Raw genomic sequence first — 17,554 nt, 5'->3', positions numbered from 1 at the left:
ATAATAATAATAATAAAATGGGAAATAATCTGGCCTTTAAAAATACTTCCGATTGTTATAGGTCAGGAGAAGTGTTTGCAAAAACATAGAGGTGGGGAAATACAGAGTTGATTATTTTAATTATTACAGAAGTTCATGTTACTAAAATGCTTTCTATGGGCCAGAAATACGTACTGAGCCCTCAGCACATCTGATTTATCCTTAATTTATTGAGTAGATGATGCTATCCGTATTACACAGATAAGGAAACAGGCTTGGAGAAGTTTAATAGCATGCTACATATGCATTTAACAAATGTTTATGAATCCCTATTGTCTTCAAGGCATAGTACCTTCTGGGGGGAACACAGAACTTTTAAGACATAATTCCTGCCCTCAAGTAGCTTAGAGTCTAATAATATTTCTTCACGTTTATATAGTGTTCTGTAGTTAAAACGTTTTTTTGCAGACATTTCTTTGGATACTTACAGGGTAGATATTGAGTTTGAAGTGACTGTGGGGGACACCCAGGAAAATGTCTGTCAGGCAGTTGGAGTTGTAGAGCTGAATTTCAGGTGAGATTGGGGCTGGAGAGAGAACCAGTCACAACTTTTCAGGTTAGAGGTCACCGAGGATCAGCTCTTCACGAAGAGGCCAATTCAGAAAAAAACGACGCCGGGCTAGATGGTAGAAGATCCTGCTTGTCAGGCTACAGATTTTGCACTTTGGCCTAGAGATGATGGTGGGGATTCTGGGGGAGGTTTTGGCTCAGGGAAATGACTGTGTCAGAATCACAATTTAGGAAATGTTATCTGATGGCCATGTTATCTGGCAGCAGAACTGTCAGGAAAGTATTACAGGCATCCAGGCCTTAGGGGACAAAGCTTAAGGCAATTAATATTTAAAAAGTAGATGGACTGCCCTAGCCAGTTTGGCTCAGTGGATAGAGTGTTGGCCTGCGGACTAAAGGGTCTCGGTTCGATTCCAGTCAAGGGCACATGCCTGGGTTGTGGGCTTGATTCCCAGAAGTGGGGGGTGCAGGCTAATCAATGATTCTCTCTCATCATTGATGTTTTTCTCTCTCCCCCTCCCTTTCTTCTCTGAAATCAATAAAAATATATTTAAAAATAAACAAAGCTTCTTTAAAAAAAAAAAAAAAGTAGCTGGACCGACAGCACCACAGGGACATGATAAGCAAAACACAAGATTGTGGAAACATCTACAGATAACTGGGTAACTGACCCAATTTCTTCAACAAATACTTTGTAAGGAATAAGAAATGAGAGCTGGAGGGAAATACTCTAGATTAAGACTTAACAACAATCACGGTGTATAGGCCTTGTCTGGACCTTACTTTGAATAAATGAGTTATTAAAAAGCATTTGGACACAATCCAGGGAAGTCCGGATGTTGACTATATATTTCATGATATTAAGGAATCATTGTTACTGTTTTCGGGTGTGATAATAGCATTGTGGTCATGTTTTAAAATGAATCCTTTTTTTAAGAGATCTGCACTGAAATATTTACAGTAAAATTATATGGTTCCTGGATTTTGCTTCAGAATAATATGGAGGTGGGGAGTGGCTGGGGCTATGATGGAGCCAGATTGACCGAGAGTGCATAGGTGGATAATAATTGTTGAAACTAGGTGATGTCTATGAGGGAGTTGTCTGTTATACTATTCTCTCTACTTAAGAATGTGGTTAGAATTTTCCATAATTAAAAAACAACCCTATTTTTTAAAGGGGTGACTATTTTCCCATTTGAGCACTCTTTGTAAATACCCTTTTGTTTCCTTGGGTTGTGACAGATTTGGAACATCGCTACTAATAAACTGACCTTCCTCAACTCCTTTAAGATGAAGATGTCCGTTATCCTTGGTATCATCCACATGATGTTTGGAGTCGGTCTGAGCCTTTTCAACCATATGTGAGTCGCTCTGTTTCTGTCATAAGAATGTGCATAGTTTAGATAATGCTTTTGCCTAAGGAATTCATGGCATTTTTGGGGAGGGATTGGTAACTCAGAACCCTGTTCTGTGTTTAAAAAGTGCTTTTAAGAAATTGAATGTTCTTAAGTGGGGCTTACTTAATATTAGTCCCTTAAAAATTTACAATTGCAGTGAAGATCTTTGAAAGAACTTTGTGTAATTTTCATCAAAATGAGTGAGTTATTTTTTCCTTGATGTGTAACTCACATGAAATTTTGAACTGTGTCTTGGGATGTACTAGATTTTCCAATCTCTCTCTCATGGGAGAATGGAGGGGATGGTACTGGAACTGTTCAAGGCCCAAAAGTTTGGAAGTCATCGTTAATCCCGTTTGTCTCTGTTGCCTCCGGTGCTTCTGGCTCTTGCTTCTTAAAGTAATAAAGACAGAATTGAGGGAGTCATAGGAGAAAATTTAGTGAGGGCTCCACTTGGTGTAGGGGTGGCCCTGGGTCTGTTCACTTCTCACGTTTTTTTCTCTCTTTCTTTTTAGCTATTTCAAGAAGCCCCTGAATATCTACTTTGGGTTTATTCCTGAAATAATCTTTATGACCTCTTTGTTTGGCTACTTGGTTATCCTTATTTTTTACAAGTGGACGGCTTATGACGCTTTTACATCTGAGAAAGCACCAAGCCTTCTGATCCATTTCATAAACATGTTCGTCTTTAACTACGAGGACATTCATAATTCAATGCTATATTCTGGACAGGTGCGTCAGCCCAGAAGTGGACTGTCTTAGGTGGTTATCCTAGGTCAGGAAGTTAGATGTTTCTGTTACCCTAAAAAAACTTAAATCCCTTTCTATAGGATTTGGTTTTCAATTCATGCATCCAGACCTAAATTCAGCCTGTCCTCCTTACTTGGGAGGGTCTACTATAATTTTTGTATCCAGAAAGGGTAGAATAATAACTCTCATCCTATGGGACAGTTCCTGGGCTTTGCCACATCTGCTAATTATTTTGAGAATCTGGTTAGCATTATTCACAAGTCAGTAAGAAAGTACTGTTTTGGGGGTAATTTGTGCTGGAATTGGAAACTGTATGTTTGATTAATGTGATGTGCCTTGTCCTTCTTTGCAGAAAGGAGTTCAGTGTTTCCTGGTTGTGGTTGCATTGCTGTGTGTACCGTGGATGCTACTGCTTAAACCACTGGTCCTTCGCCATCAGTATTTGAGGAGGAAGCATTTGGTGGGTGTATTTCTGTTGCTGAAAGTTACTACATATTTTTTTAAGATCAAGACAATTCCTCATTGGATCTAATGAATTGTGCATAAGTCTGTATATTCTTAAAATGCGTTTGTGTCATATCCCAGCATGAGCACTGGACCTGCTGAAATCAAAAAGTGTTTTTGCTGCCTGGACATGTGGATGCAGCTTTGAGTAGCTCGGGTATAAAGAATAAGTCATAAGTGTTTACCTTTCCTGGTCGTGTTTTGCTCATGCTGTGCTCAGCAAAATCCAGGTCTGGGCCTGTCTAGATGCAGCATCAGACACAACAAGGCAGCAAGAGCTGCAGCCGTGTGAACCCACTCATGTGGTTTGCCTGGGCAACCACAGGGCTGACACTGAGACATTTTCTTTTGAAATCAGACCATGATACTCCAACCAGCCAAAACATCCGGGGGAAATTTGGCTTGAAGCATGTTGTTTTTTCTTTTTAAAAAGCAGCATACATACTTGTGTTTACTTAATGTATGTGTGCATGTGAATTCTACACACACACACACACACACACACACACACACACACACACACATACACATGCTTAAGTTGCCAAATGTTCACTTCTAGCTATGCAGTAATGCTTACTTATTACACTGTGGTAAAATCCAAAAGATCTTTTTGCATGACTCTCATATGGCTGTTAGATTATTATTCCTGTTGGAGAGCAGCTGAGTTACAAGACCCTCCTTCTCCCTTTTCTGACCATCTTCACCCTTCCATGTCCCCTGCATTCGTCTCCCCCTTCACTCCCTCCCTCTTTTGTTTTCTTCTCCCTTCCTCTTTTCTTCCCTTCACTATCAGGAAGGGCAACCTGTGGAGGCCCCAGTCAGCCCAACCCCGAGCCAACAGGGACTAGAGGCAGCAGCGGCTGCAACAGTGAGTGAATTTAACCAACAAACCATCACATTTTGTGTAAAGAGGTGGCAAACAGTGCAGCAGCATTCTTTTTAACTATATTGAGAGCGTGGGACATGTGTGCTCTTGGGAAGTATGTCCTTGTTACTCATTGAGACGACAGAAAAGAGTTCCACCTCTTATGAGTAGATTCTGATACCATCTTTACCCTGGCCTATAAGTTTCTATTCAGTTATGTAAGTGCAGTCATAGTTATGGAAGCAGAGTGGCTGTTGTACCCTCTCCGGGTCCCATCATCTTCATCCAAGATGGCAGCTCTTAGACCCACCCACTTTCATGTCTGTATGTTGTGACCATGTATTGGATGATTTTTCAGCACGGAGCAAGAACATCTCTATGATTCTGGAATTGATTTCCCGACACTTAAAGTTCTGCTTCAGCAGATGCTTGGACATTCGGTCCATTTTAGCTGTGACTTAGTCTCCCTCCATTGGAAGCTTATACATGTCTACTTTTTGTGAGAGACTCCGAAGCCCTCACGTCCTCAACTGCTCCAGTGAGAACTCGGCTCTGCCGTGTGTCTTGTGTGTGTTGTACATCTGGGGTAATAACCAGAGTCATCTCTGTTTTGGTCTTTCCTTCTTCCAATACTAGCTTATTATTCAGAATCAGCAATTTGACTGTTAAGCATTTCAATATCTGTCCTTAAAAACATCTCTTAACCAAAATCTTACAGTGCCCTAATATCAAACTAGTACAATCTATTCTACGTAATGAATCTATAGGATTTTTAAGTCTCACCAGTAGTGATCACTCATGTACTGTTGTGTTCTGGTAGCATCGTACTCCTTTAAAAGAAAATGAAATATTTAGATGGATATCCATTTTCTTCATTAGGTGTTTCTGATCACTTTAAACTTTGAAAACTATGATCATCCTTCTAGAACTAGTCTAAGAGGGCTGATATTTTGAATAAGAAGGTATTTTAATATTGCTGCTTACATTATTTTCAAGTAGGAACTTTCTCTTTTCCTATAAGAAAAAAATATTAAAAACCCTTAAAGCACAAACTATCCATGTATTTACATTCTTTCTACGGGCTCTCTTTCTGCTAGTCTTAATGTTTTTAAGGTGTGCTTCTGATGCATCAATCTTGATGCTTTTAAATCTGGCATCCTCTTCTTTCAGACTATCCAAGTTAAAAGTCCCCAGTCTAGAAACCCCCACATTCATAGGGTCTTCTTAGCCCACTGGGTTTTTTTTAGCCAAACATCTGGAGAGCAGCCCAAAGGCATCAGGATGATAACTCTATAACAAGGACTCTGGATTCTTGACCCCAAGGGCTGAGGATGTGAACACGGATCTGTTTTTGTTCTGTTCTGTGTCCTCTTGGTTGCCGGTAAGCCTTGTGTCACAGTTTAGTTTTTTCCTTTTTTTGCTGGTGTGTGTGTGTCTCATCCCCCTTCCTATGACTCTCATTCCCTGTGTTCTGAAAGGACAGTCGTTAGTGTCTAGCTGGGAGGCTTAACCTGTCTGCCCCACTCTATCCTCTGTTGGGGGGAGCTTCAGAACTGGCCTTCTGCTTTAGGTGCCTTGAAGCCTGCCTCCTGTGCCCGAGAACCCATCCCAGGAGTCCTCTCCTGTCACCCATGCCCTTGTTGCCCTTTCAGTCCATCTTTTGAGGGTTGTGAGGTTAATATTTGTGTGATCTGGAGGTGCCCAGGGCTTCAGTGGTTCCTGAATCTGACTTCATATCAGAATTACCTGGTGAACTTGACATCTGTTTCTTAGGGTATTAAAACAGATAAGTGGAAGAAAAAATAAAAATGGTCTATAATTCTATGACCCAGAGAATCCCCTACTGACATTAAAAAATACAGTTAAAGCAATAGGTGACCTTGGTTAGAAAATGCAAATAAGGGAACATTTGAGATCCTGCTCCCCAGCATGTGCTGTCGGTTTGGCTCCAAAAAAAATTCGGGGGAAAAAGAAAATGCAAATAATACTGAAAGCGAAAGCCTCCCTGTCCCCAGAACCCTTCTCCTCCTTAAGGGTATTATTAACAGCATTTTACCTCCAAATTTTTTTCTGTGTATGTCAGCATATATCTATCATCTTCTGAGATAAGTGCATATGTGGATGTACATATATTTTTTAAGACACATCAGGAATTGTGTTTAAACTGTAGCACTATTTTGTCCCTTGATTTATTAAGTTATTAAAAATTTAGTGTATCTTGGAGATTGTTTCATTGTTATTCTCACTCTTTTTTATAGTTGCCTAGCATTCCATAGACCATTCTATTGGATATGCTAAAATTATGTGATCACTTTCTTACTAATGGATGTGTTCATTGTTCCCAGTTCTTTGCTATTACAAGTAGCAATTTAGGGAACATCCTTGATAAAATTTCACAAGCAAGTTCCCAATAGTGGGTGGGATTGGATTGCTGAGTCTCAAAGGGTGCATGCATTTTCAGTTTTGATAAACAATCAAAATGATTATACAATCTGTACTTGAGGGTATATATTTTTAATATAGATTTTCTAGGCTCCACCCCAGACCTGCTGAATTTGCACTTTCTGGGAGTAGTATTTGAGAGTCTCTGTGTACTGAAATGCAGCTTTCAAGGTGACTCTGATGCAATGGTTCTCTACCCCGCACGTGAGAACCACTGCTAGAAGAGGGAGCATTGTGGGACCTGGTGGTCAGTAACTGAGAACAGGTGAAGGTGTGTGTGGGGACCTCCAAGCAGTTTTCCAAACCTGCTTACACATTGTTTGTGCTGCTTGCCCAGAAGGCTGTTTTGCAGGAGAGCAATCTTCCAACTCTTGTCTTGTTTGGTTCTGTAGACAGAAACCATATGAAGTGGGCCTAGGGGCTGTTTCTTTTTTTTCTTTTTCTTTTTTTAATATGTTTTTATTGGCTTTAGAGAGGGAGGAAGGGAGAGGGAAAGAGAAACATTGATCAGCTGCCTCCAGCATGCCCCCTACTGGGGATTGAGCCGGCAATCCGGGCATGTGCCCAGATTGGGAATCGAACCAGCGACCTTTTGGTGCACGGGACTAGGCTCAACCAACTGAGCAACACCAGCCAGGGCCAGGGGCTGTTTCTTCAGCTCCTTTCACTCTGTGGCAAGTTAGCACTAATTAATATCGGTCAGACTTCATCCCAGTTCTGCCTAGGTTTTGTAGCCACAGAGTCCTTTTGCCTCAATAAACCTAAGCTTTTCCAAATCAGGTTGACATAGAAATTCTGGTTCTGGAGACCCTACTGAAAACTATGCCTGGGAAGTGAGGAGAAGCAAATACCCATCAGCATCTGCCCACATGCCCAGAAAGAGTTGTTTTCACACTCCAGAATCCTCCATTGGAGGAAAGGAGCCTCTTTTCTTTTTTTAAAACTCAAGTACTCTATTCTCTAGCAGCAAGCTCAAGTACATTAAGCCTTTTTCCCTTCCCTTTGTTCCTGAGCAGAGGCCCCGTACATTTCTGGGAGAGGTGGCTGGAACTCTTGGGGCTCCTGTTGAAAGCTTATCAGACAGACCAGGTTACAATCATCATGTCATTCGGTGCCCCTCCCTCTTAGAAAGTCTACTCTTTAGTTCAGTTTCAGAAAAACTTAGGCCATTGAAAGCTTTGCAGATAGAGCTACACTTGCTATGAGAGTCTGTTCGTGCTAAGCTTTTCCATTCAAGCAGGATTCTTAATTAGCATTGACCGAGGCAAGGTTGGTGTCTCTGGGTGCAGCAGGCAGAACTGCCTAGTTCCTTCCATCAGGACAAGTTGGTAAATGCAGTTGGGGCTGGGGCTGGGGCGGTGGTGGTTGGGGTGGGAACAGTGGTTTGTTTTTACTTAGCTGTTTGACCAGCTGGTTTTGCTTTTGTTGTTAGAATATATACGTTTCTGAGGTTTGTATGTACTAACCATCGCCCTTCCCCACCTCACAAAATGTCATATTAAAGCCCAGGCAAATTCTACTCTTTCTGTGTGTAGGGAACTGTCAACTTTGGTGGGATCAGGGTGGGCAACGGACCGACAGAGGAGGATGCTGAGATTATTCAGCATGACCAGCTCTCCACCCATTCAGAAGATGCAGAAGAGGTAAGATCCAGTGGTGTGGGCTTCCTCTCCTTCCGCTTTGGGTCAGCCCTGGTCTGTTCACCTAACTGGCTTCACTCCGGTCTTCTCCTTGAAAAAATGAAAATGCTAATCCTAATGATCAGCCTGCTTCTGGACCTCTCTGGGCACCACAGCTTTTTCCAAGGGGCCCCGTAAACCCCAGGTGCTGCTGGCAGAGCCCACAGCAGTGTCTTCTGTTGTTCCACTTCTTAAGTTCTGAGTTGCATGCAGATCTCAATTGCTACCTGCTCTCCTGGGCACTGAGGCAGAGTAGGCCCCAGCTTCCCGGCTCTTATTACCAGGAACACAGTCCACGTGGGCAGCATCTGCATCCCTTGCGCCTTCCAAGGATGGCTCCAGCTGGAACTGTAACCACTGATACTTTGGAAGCCCTGTCCCACCGATGTGCTCTTGTTGCAGATATTTCATTGGAGCCTTTTAAAAATGCCTGCTTTTTATAGAGAGAGTGAAAAACACTAGTAAGGCTAAGCTAGACTTTTCCTACACCACCACCTCCAACCTCAGTTTTTTAAAACTCACAGTCTTTGCCTAACCACTCATAGCACAAAGCCTCTGAACTTTTGGATCTCATCTGTTCATTGTATTCTTTTTAAAGCAAATGGGATAGGAGTTGAGGACCCAGGTGACTGGACTTTTTAGTCTGACTGACCACTTTCACTATGTGTATGACCTTTAAAAAAGGAAATTGCAGGGGTTGGGATGCCTTTTAAAAATAATTCTGACTGCTCTAAATCCCGCTGATTTTGCTTTCCTGTATGCTGAGGAGGCTGCCTCCACCATGTTAGACCCACTTAACATTAACCGTCCTCCCCACGAAGCAATGGTAGTCTCGTGTTCGTGACTTGACCTTGTGTGTGCCACGGCTTCCCACTAAGTGTAACTTTGTGTTTTCAAGCCTACCGAGGATGAAGCGGTAAGAAACAGGCTGCTTTGCCTTCGTGTTTATCTGGGGCTTGTCTTCCCGTCCTTGTGATCACTTTGCTGACCCTGCTGCATCCGGGGGCCATACATGACACCCGCGTATCCTGCATCTCACTGGCCATTTCTAACCAGTTCGTGAATCTGTGTTCTGAAAAAGCTCATCTCCATTAACTGCATCTCACGTTGGTCACCTCTGTCTTTGTTTCATTGACTTCGCTGATCTAATACCTCTGAGAATGGCTTTGTAAGGAGCTACAAGTAATGTCTGCATTGGCATTCTTGAAGTGACTCCCCTTGGGGGTTAAATCCCATTGGCTTCTGCCTGCCTCTCCTGTGATGTTATGTATGGTCGCTCTGCCACTGGGAGTAGCTGTTTCCGCCCTGGTCCTCTGAGTGCTTATGAGTAAAGCTCCCCCTTCCTCCCTGTCTGAGATGCAGCCAGCCTCTTCCTGCTGCCCTCATCAGCTTGATGATGCTTGAAGTGACAGTTGCTGGACCCTCGCCTTGGGGTCAGCTCTACCTCTGTGTGACCCAGGTGGGAAGTAGACAGCGTTCAAAAGGAGGCTTTGCCTCTTAGATGTATCCCAGTAAAAAAAAACAATCCGTCTGTGATATTAGCCACACACAGAGCATAACAACAGAGAATAGAAAGAAAGTTGGCGAAATGTTCAGGCTGCATCTGGAGTAGGCCTTCTAGCTCAGCAAGAATTCCCTTAGCAATATACAAGTTTGGAATCGGGTTTTTAAAAGGCCATGCTGCACTGTTTGCATCTTGCCCAAAATTTCTCTCTGAAATACTTAGACCCATAAACCTTCCCTTCCCTGTCTCTCCTGTTCTCTGTAAGGGGACAGCGTGATAGGAATGGGGAAAAGTCTTTGCTGTTTTGTGTAAAAACAGACAGTGCTCAGTCCTCCTAAAGGCTGAGAGGCTCCTCTGGACCGCTCCTCTGTGCAGTCTCTGGCTGGGCCGCCTGGACGGGATGTGGGAGTGTGTTCCATGTTAGTGAGGAGCCCAGCCCCCTCTCAGTAACATCGCCTCCAACAACACTGCTCTCTCTAAATGTCGTACTAACTGAGCACCCAAATGCCATGGTCATTGCCAGAACAGCCCTTATTTGTAGCCATGTCCCAGGGGAGTTGAACATCGAAACAAGATGGATTGTAATTCAGCTGCCCTAGTCTCTGGCCCCCCAGATCCCTAAGGGTTCTGTTTTTCATAGCTTCCTAAGTAGTCATAACACTTTATCAGACACATACACAGTTTAGTTTGCTACAGACAAATATGGATAACTGTCACAGTTATCTAAAGATTTCAAACAAAACAGAATTCTTTAAAAAATCCAGCCTACTTCCCCCAGAACTTCCCCATATTGCTTGGCTGTGAAAACCTGTTTGCCGCACACAGGTCATTGCTCAGCCCAGTGGAAGCCGCGGTCCCTCTCCCTGGGGTGCACTCAGTACAGTTGCAGCCCAGGGCCAGGTCATGTGATTGTCTAGGAAACCTTTGAAGACTAGCCATTCAGCAGGGGTCAGTGGCACCTCTCCCTACTGTGTCATCTCCCCAGGTGTGCTCATCCAACCCATCCATCCATTCATTCACCCTCCACGTGTCAAGCCTCTGTTTAATGCTACAGAAGGAAAACTGAACGAAGGAAAACATAGTCCTTGCCTTCAAGGACTCCCAAACAAATTGAGGAAACAGTCTGGGCGGTAGATGCTGTGATCATAATGTGCCCAGGATGCTGTGGGAACACAGAAAGGAGGCACCTGAAAAACACTGAGTAGGGGTGGGGAAGCGGAGACCAGGAAAGGGCTCCCTAAGGAAATTATTGCTAGGCTTAGTCTCTGTGGAGGGAGAGGGAGATGCAGAACCACCAGTATGAACAGTTATCATAAAGACGCAGAGGCCCGCAAGCCCATCACGCTTGGGATTCAATGGGTATTCAGCTTGGCTGAAGCTCAGAGTCAGGAGTTGGGGGACTCGTGAGAGGTAAGACTAGAGGTTGGCAGTAAATGATCCACAGATTGTTTGGACAACAAGGAGCCATCAGAGGGTGGTGAAGCTGAAAGTGACACAACAAATGTGCATTGCTGAAGTGGAGATGTTAGAGGACATACTGGATTGGGGAGGGGGCACAGTCTGGAGGCATGGGGACCAGCTAGTGTGCTATGAGTCAGGAAAAAATTGGGAGGCCTGGGAGAAGCAAACATTTTCAGGGGGAGTTAGAAAGGAAGGGACCAATATGAGACTAAGAATGCAAAAGCTACAGGTCCCAGTCCCTTAGCGAAGATGGGCATTCAAGATTGATTGGCAGGCTTGGGTTCCTGGGGGACGAGTAGTGACACCATTAGACGTGAGACATGGGCTGGAAGTACATCTTGGTGGGGTCAGCCCCTTCTCTCCCTGCCCTCATGTGTTTCCAGGGCAGTTCTGATGTACTCTGGGTGTGGAGTCATGTGCGTCCTGAGAGAAACTAGTGAAAAATAGATTCTGACCCAAGGGCAGGGCAGGCTGGGGAGTCCCTCTGCTCTTAGGGTTCTGGGCTGGGCTGTGGGGAGAGGCCCCCAGAATGGAACGACCTCCTGTTCTAGAGTAACTTGTTTTCTCCACCTGGGAGAGTGGGAGGCCACGAAATGCACCTGGTGCTTCCAGAGCATCTGTATCTTCCCAGCTGTGCTTGCAACAGTCCTAAATGTGAACTCCTGAGAGCTTGTTCCAGCCCCACCCCTTTACTCTGGAAATAATTTTGTATGTTGAAAGGAAAAGGGAGTGTGAGGAAAACAGAAACAAAAACCAAACGATATTCTATCTGGTCTTAATCAACTGTCCAAGTAGGAATTGGTAAAACGTATTTTTTTAAATGTCTTTATTGATTTCAGAGAGAGGAAGGGAGAGGGAGAGAGAGAAACGTCAATGATGAGAGAGAATCATTCATCGGCTGCCTCCTGCAGGCCCCCTACTGAGGATCAAGCCCACAACCTGGGCATGTGCCCTGACCAGGAATCGAACCATGACCTCCTAGTTCATGGGTCAATACTCAATCACTGAACCACACCAGCTGGGCAGAATTGGTAAAATTTTTGCTAAAATTTCCATGTCATCTTTTCAGAAGTTACACCAAAAAAGGAGGTTGGTTATCTTGAGTGCAGTAGTTTGTTAAGCTAATTAAATTAAGTGACTAGAGGTTTAGGGCCTGACAGCTGGGAGCCGGGGGGCTTCTTGCTTCCCTGGCTTATTCACAGCGGGTGTTCCCACTTGGGGACTTCACACACCACTTGGGTAAGAATGGGCTAGAGAAGGTCCTTCAAGTCCAGAATGCCATTTTCTCCAAGCGCTCAACTTCACATACACTCCACTTAAGCTCACAGACTAGCCAGGAGAGAAAAACAGACGTGTTGAAAAGAATCTCATGAAGATGTAGTTCATTAAAATGTAGTGTATTGAGGGAAATGGGGGTGTCCCAGTTGGGGACTAAGCAAGGCAGGATTTCAGGGATCGGCATAGCTGAAGTCACCACTGGAGTTCAACCCTGGGGGCTCCTGGCCCATGGAGCGCACAGGGCCCCATGCGGCACAGCCCAGACTTCATACCCCCCCACCCCCCCAGCCTTATGTCTTCTCTCTGGTCTCCCACCGCAGTTTGACTTTGGAGACACGATGGTGCACCAGGCCATCCACACCATCGAGTACTGCCTGGGCTGCATCTCCAACACCGCCTCGTACCTGCGGCTCTGGGCCCTCAGCCTCGCCCATGCACGTGAGTGTATTTCTCTCGGATCGGGAGCTATGGCTTTCCCCTCTCTGGGCACTCTCTCAGGTGGGGCCTTAAAGAGAGTGAAAATCACAAAAAAGTTCCTGGGATTATTCAGACTCCAAAGTCCAGAGAGAATGATGTCCAGATGGGAGAATCAGCGCTTTCGCCAGGTTAGCGATGCACAGCGGTCCCACTCAGGTCGTGGGAAGCCAGAATGCAAGGGACACTCCAGGGGAGGTGTGGCCCACAGCGCTGCTCCCCAAAATAAACCAGATGCCGTGTCTCTCCCCTGTCCCCAGAGCTGTCGGAGGTGCTTTGGACCATGGTGATCCACATGGGCCTGAGGGTGAAGAGCTTGGCAGGAAGTCTGGCGCTGTTCTTCATCTTCACCGCCTTTGCCACCCTGACCGTGGCCATCCTCCTGGTCATGGAGGGCCTCTCGGCCTTCCTCCACGCACTGCGGTTACACTGGTGAGGGGCGGGGCGGCGGGGGCGATGTGGGGACGTGTCCTTGGCTGCACTGAGGGCAGCTTTGCTCCTGTCCAGAATCCAGAGCACTAGGAAGTGTCTGCTTTCACATCATTGCGCCCAAGGACCTATCTTAGGAGTGAGCTTCCGGAAATGCCCGCAGATCAGCACCGCTCACTTTCAGAGCCTCCAGGGCGAATTCTCGGTGCGTGTTGTCTGGCTCCGTCTCCTGGCCTCTCATTCTGCAGTGGCTTAAAAGATCTGCTGAGGCTTTATTTTTTGTTTGTTTGGGGTGTTTTTGCTCTGGCATAGAACTTTCTCCTGTCTTCAGAGCAACGAGAACAGCTCTGGAATAGGTTCTAAGCCCAGGAAAATGCTGGAACACAGTGTACCCCAGTTTTGTCCCCTGGTTCTGGCCTGTGTCAGGGTCTTTGAGGAGGACCCCTGGCAGCTCGTGTGGATGGGGGACTCCTGCTTCCCGAGCGTGTATGTGCACCGAAGCAGCTGCAGAAGGGCAGGTTTGGGGTTGGTTTGTTTTCTTGGATGTAGTTTGTGGCTCTTCATGGCCCTGCATGGGGAGGGAGCTCAGCCTAGGGAGTGGGAGAGCTGGAGTCTGGCCTGGACTGTGACTCTGTGACCTCAAAGTAGGGTTGCCAGATTCAGCAAGCAACATTACAGAACACCTGTTAAATTTGAATGTCAGGTCAACAATGAACAGTTTGGGGGATTTTGTCTTATAGTGTAAGTATCTTCCAAATGTGCATGGGTCATACTTACACTAAAACTGTATCCTGTGCTACTTCTGGCTACCCTGCCCCTTGGAGTCTCCATTCCCTCCATTACGAGGTGATTCTCCCTTTTTGGGTCTCAAACCCCAGTGGCTCTGGAAGCTCTGGACCCTCTCTCCACAGCAACACCTCCCCCCATGTGAGCACACAGTTTTACCAGCTTAGGGGTCACAGATTCACTGACCCGACCTTAGGAACCCCTAGATGACATCATCTGTGGTGTTCATGATCTCAGGGTCAGAAGGGGGCTTGGAATGTCTCTTTCTATCACTAATCCAAACCTGAAGAAAACCCAGAATCTGAACCTGAAACCTCTTCTCTTCCCACCCTTATCTTGACTCTCCTCCTGGCTTGGTTATAGTTGAGCCTCCTCAGGGAGCCACTGTTTGTTGTTCTAAGTTGCAGAGGAGAAAGCTGAGGCACGTAGGGGAGTCTGTCCTGCTGGTCGGGGACATGCTTTCTCAGTGCTCAGCTGAGAAGCACCAGGGCTTCCCTCCTGCTCCTCCCCGCCCAGCTGTTGTTTACTGTGGAGCCAGGAGGTGAGGAGCTCCCCATGATTCAGACGCGGGCCGCTCCCCTGTTCTTAGCTTATCAGCGTCCCCTCTCCCCAGCACACTTCCTCACGGTGTGAGGGAACGTCTGTGTAGTCAGCCTGTGGTGACTCACTTTTTCTTGCGTTCTTGGCCTCCTTCCTTTCCTAGTAACTCCGCTGTCTCCTGAGCCCTGGACTTGAGGGAACAGTTACCACCCCACCGTGATTCCCAAGTGGGGAGCCTGCTGCCTCCCCCAGGCGGGCGGATGGGGCGCCACGCGGTGCTGGGCCAGCACTGTTAGAGCCGTGGGCAGGCGCACCATGACCCTCAGTCGAGGAAAGTCACCTGGGCTTGGGCCTGTCTCCAGAGTGAGCCCCAGTTGGTGAGGTTATGTGTTATTGCCAGAGGGTTACTTCTTCCTCAGGCTCACCTGTGGCCTCCGAGTGCTCTGTCTCCCCTCATCCACATAAATGAGCCCGAGGAAGTGACAGAGGACAGGAGAGCAGGCTTCAGAATCACGCTCTGCCCACACTGGCTGGCCGACCCCGAGGGAAGCATTTCTCTCTCCGAACCTCCTTGTCTCTCATGCGAAGAGAGAGGATAAGGCTGCCATGATTAAATGTGAAGCAATGTACATACCAAGGGACTCACGGTGCCCTGGCACATCTAAACCATTGTTCAGGTGCAGATCCTGGCTGCCCTGCTTAAAACTGGGGTGCCCACGGGGCACCTCCTTGTGGTAGTTTGTAAAGAAACTGCTTTTAGTCTGTTTAGAGAGAAGGGAGACCAGTGGGTGGGAAGATAGGTGATACCATCTGAGTGCCTCTCCGATGTAGTTTGCAAGGAATAGGCTGGCCCACCACATTGCACTTGTGGGGTTTGGTAGTGGAAATATTGGGCAGAAGAGAAAAAACAGCGAAAACTCTAGTGCAGCAACGTTTCAAATCCCATCTTACTGAAGGCCTGTTTGGAGCTCTTCCCTGCCAAGGGAATGGAGTTGGTGCTAGTGCACCCCCTCCTGGCCGAATGTGGATGTGCTTCAAGGATGCCTGGGCAGAGTTGTGGCCATCTCCTGAGGGGGCATCAGCTGGTCCTGCTGAGAATGGTGCAGGGACATGGTTGCTGTTTTTTCTGGTGTCCAGCCTGGACGTCTTCATGCCCCTGGTATGCAGCTGGGTTCCTGATTCTGATGCAGGGTCTGCCCCATTATACAAGCTCTGGGTCTCTTGCGTGGGACAAGAAGAAAAACACATGACTCGATAACAAACGTAAACCACTAGTCTGAGGTCCGTGTGGGGTCAGAAGGAGGTGGGTGACATTTGAAAGCAACAGTGAGCAGATTAATGTGCCAGCCTGCCAGTTCCGTCTCCTGAGGCGTCTGTGCCTCTCTTTCCCCAACCCTGTAAAGTGGGTGGGCCTGCCTGTCACCCTAATCAATGTCTTTTCTTCCTCAGGAAAGGCAAAGGCGGGGGTATGCTTTGTCGGTATAACCGTGGCCACCTAACGGCTTTTAGCAGAAAGACTGTTGCCCATGGCCTACCTTCTTCCCTAGCCGTATCCACCCGTGTGTAGGTGTGCACACTTGCACACTCGCTGACTGCTTGATGGCTAAAGGGACGGGACTGGGACCAGTTTGTTGTAAGGGATGCAGTGGTGCCACAGCAGGACACCGTGGGAGCGCTGAGCGAATGGCTGGCTGCCCCAGAAGTAAGAGACCTGAAATGTGTCCCAGGCTGACATCACTGTCCGGACACTGGGACCGTCAGACACGCATGCGCTCCTGGCCCTGAGCTGCTCGGAGTGACAGAAAGGGCCAGAGAAGCAGCTGGGCCTAGAATCATCTTTCTAAAACTGCCTCCCCTCAGTCACACCCTGCCAGGAAGCGGGGAGGCCCCGGAACCGGTCCCCTTCACTCACTCCAGGAAACAGGTTTCCTGTTACACGGCAGGAGCCATCTCTCTCTGGACTCCCAGTTATCCTCTGGGTCACACACAGGTGGCCTTTGCCAGGCGCTGGAGCTGGAAGGGGTGATAGAGAAGCTCAGCCCGCTGCCTGCCTGGGGCTCCCTCACAACTGTGGGATTCTGAGGTGCGTTTTAGTGGCTTGGAGCATGGCTGGGCCTGGAGGCTCCCCCAGCAGAGCCCCTAAGGAAGGAAAAACTCGCAGGGCGGCCCCTGGGGCCCCCTTGCACCCTCACACAGAGAACTTCATGTTTGTACTTTCTCAGGAAGCACACGTTTCCCTGGTTTACAGGGAGAGGAGGGTGGGGAGACCGACAGGGAAACTGCTTTCCAGCTCGGTGCCAGGGGGCTGGGTGAGCACAACTGAGAAGGAGGGTGACGTCGGGCTAACCCAGAGGTGCCCAGGATGTCCTAAGTCACACAGAGGGATGGCAAGAGAAGGGTGGTGACCCCACGGGTATCTGAGAACTTCCCCCTTCACCCAGTTTGGAATTGGAATTGTTTGTGTGATTAGCCAGCCAGGAGGTCAGAATTCTGATACCTAACGTACTGAAGGTGACTTGCCCACGATCTGGCTACAGATTCCCGAATGAAAATGGGACGAGTCCATCTATTTTCAGTTGCTCAGCAGTCTCTTGCCATACGCAAACACAGCCCACCAACACGAAGACTTCAGACCTGACAGCAGTGGGCGCCCAGCAGGAACCTACACCCTCCCCACCTTCCCCCAGTAGCTGCAGCTGGCAGAAGGGCTTCTCAGGAGTGTTAGGATGTGGGGCAGATCCGGTCCTGGTATCACTGACTTGAGTTTAAAACTCCCCCCTCCGGGATCCTGTTTTACCTGGGGGCTTGGCCAGAGTCTGGGATGCTTGGGGACCTAGGCCCAGGCCCTGGAATGTGGGGCTGGGGGTGAGATGGCCTCACTGAAAATTGTTCACCT

At 47.2% G+C, this 17,554-nt stretch overlaps 1 protein-coding gene across 3 annotated transcripts in view; it reads left to right on the top strand.

Moving 5' to 3' along the window:
- Positions 1–17,554, top strand: part of ATP6V0A1 (ATPase H+ transporting V0 subunit a1) — a 57,470-nt gene that overhangs the window by 35,133 nt on the left and 4,783 nt on the right. For 2 of the 3 annotated variants that reach the window (XM_079798509.1, XM_079798510.1), the window contains exons 15-20: positions 1,792–1,910; positions 2,462–2,678; positions 3,049–3,156; positions 8,043–8,150; positions 12,750–12,867; positions 13,164–13,335. In XM_079798509.1, coding sequence (XP_079654635.1) covers positions 1,792–1,910; positions 2,462–2,678; positions 3,049–3,156; positions 8,043–8,150; positions 12,750–12,867; positions 13,164–13,335 — 842 coding nt within the window. Of the gene's footprint in view, positions 1–1,791; positions 1,911–2,461; positions 2,679–3,048; positions 3,157–3,993; positions 4,069–8,042; positions 8,151–12,749; positions 12,868–13,163; positions 13,336–17,554 lie in introns of all 3 variants that reach the window. The other variant, XM_079798511.1, reaches the window with a different exon arrangement.

The sequence above is a fragment of the Cnephaeus nilssonii genome (genome assembly GCF_951640355.1).
Source record: "Cnephaeus nilssonii genome assembly, chromosome: 19".
In the NCBI taxonomy this organism is placed as follows: Eukaryota; Metazoa; Chordata; class Mammalia; order Chiroptera; family Vespertilionidae; genus Cnephaeus; species Cnephaeus nilssonii.
This window is presented reverse-complemented; position numbering and strand designations above follow the sequence as displayed.